Below are 1,279 nucleotides of genomic sequence, written 5' to 3' on the forward strand. Positions count from 1 at the left end.
CTCCCATATACTCCAGCCTAATGTCTTCTACTTCTTTGTGCAGGTGGAGCTTTAAATGACTGAAGTGAACCAGACTAGCTTGGTACTTGAGATCCTCCCTGAGCCTGTACTCTCCCTCATAAATTCATATTTCAGTCCTGGACACAGAGACACATCAGCCACATTGAATAGCATGGATGTAATCACCGGAAAAGCATTTGATGTGATGTCCATAAGTATAGAGTCCATGCTTTTGAGGCCACATCCTGATTGAATGGATCCTCTGAAATAAGAGAAGGCTTATTTCACATTTTTAGCTAAAATAAAAATGTCAGAACCATATCCTTTTAAATCATCTTATTATCAATGTAGCACAAAACAAAATTTAGAGGCCAACACAGCATATTTCTTTTTCATGAAAGTCTGGCAATATTCTTCAGTAATTGGGGATGATGAGTCCTGTTACACTCTAATAAATCCAAGAGTACTCAGTGTAGATACAAGTTATTTTTACATTTCAAAAGGCTTCATGGTCTAGTTCACAGAGCACATTACAGTTTTTGTGCCACTTCTCCATCCACGGGTGTCACTGTGATAAGCAGTGCTGTGCCAGATGCTACAGTAATAGTCAGCCTCATCCTCAGGCTGCAGCCCAGAAATATGCAAAATGCCTGCATTGGCTGAAGTGTCTTTTGAACCAGAGAAGCGGTTGGGGAAGCCAGAACCCAGTTGCTTATCTGAGTCTGAGTAGTAGTATAGGAGAAACCTGGGAGGGCTCCCTGGCTTCTGCTGGTACCAGTACAAGTTTTTTCCCCCAACACTGATGTCACTTCTCAAGGTACAAGTAAGTCTGGCAGCTGCTCCAGGAGATGCAGACAGTGAAGGTTCCTGAGTTACCAGATCCTGAGAGAAGGAAACTGCAAACACAGACCATGCTGGATTAGAGAACAGTGACAATGTTACAGTTTGCAAGACTCATAGCAGAAGACACCCAATAGATTGTGAAATTGCAGCTTGTCTGTAAGGACTTACCTGAGCAGTAAGAGAGGAACAGAAGGAGAAGAGGAGTCCAGCCCATGGTGGAAGCAGCCCGCTGACCCACACCATCCCTTGACTTGCCCCAGGCCTCCTTTTCTTTCCCATTCCCCGAGGGAGGAGCTGGTCATGCAAATTTGTTACCAGCTATTGTGGTTCAGCTCCTGCCTGAAGCCTGGTGCTGGTGCTCAGCTCACACTGCAGAGTGAGGAGGAAGACAATTTGATTTCCTCTTTGTACAAGTCATGGGAGGCAGCATCTTCTG

The 1,279-nt window shown here is 44.7% G+C and overlaps 1 gene segment (V, D, J or C); it reads right to left on the reverse strand.

The window, feature by feature from the left end:
• Positions 1 to 513: 513 nt before the first annotated feature.
• On the reverse strand, positions 514 to 1,073 carry LOC106025047 (probable non-functional immunoglobulin lambda variable 5-48). The segment is given in 2 exon segments: positions 514 to 914; positions 1,012 to 1,073. Coding segments are annotated over 2 exon segments (447 nt in total).
• Between the last annotated feature and the right edge of the window lie 206 nt (positions 1,074 to 1,279).

Source organism: Cavia porcellus, unplaced genomic scaffold (assembly GCF_034190915.1).
Source record: "Cavia porcellus strain 051 isolate PalLab524CR breed Dunkin Hartley unplaced genomic scaffold, mCavPor4.1 scaffold_16, whole genome shotgun sequence".
In the NCBI taxonomy this organism is placed as follows: Eukaryota; Metazoa; Chordata; class Mammalia; order Rodentia; family Caviidae; genus Cavia; species Cavia porcellus.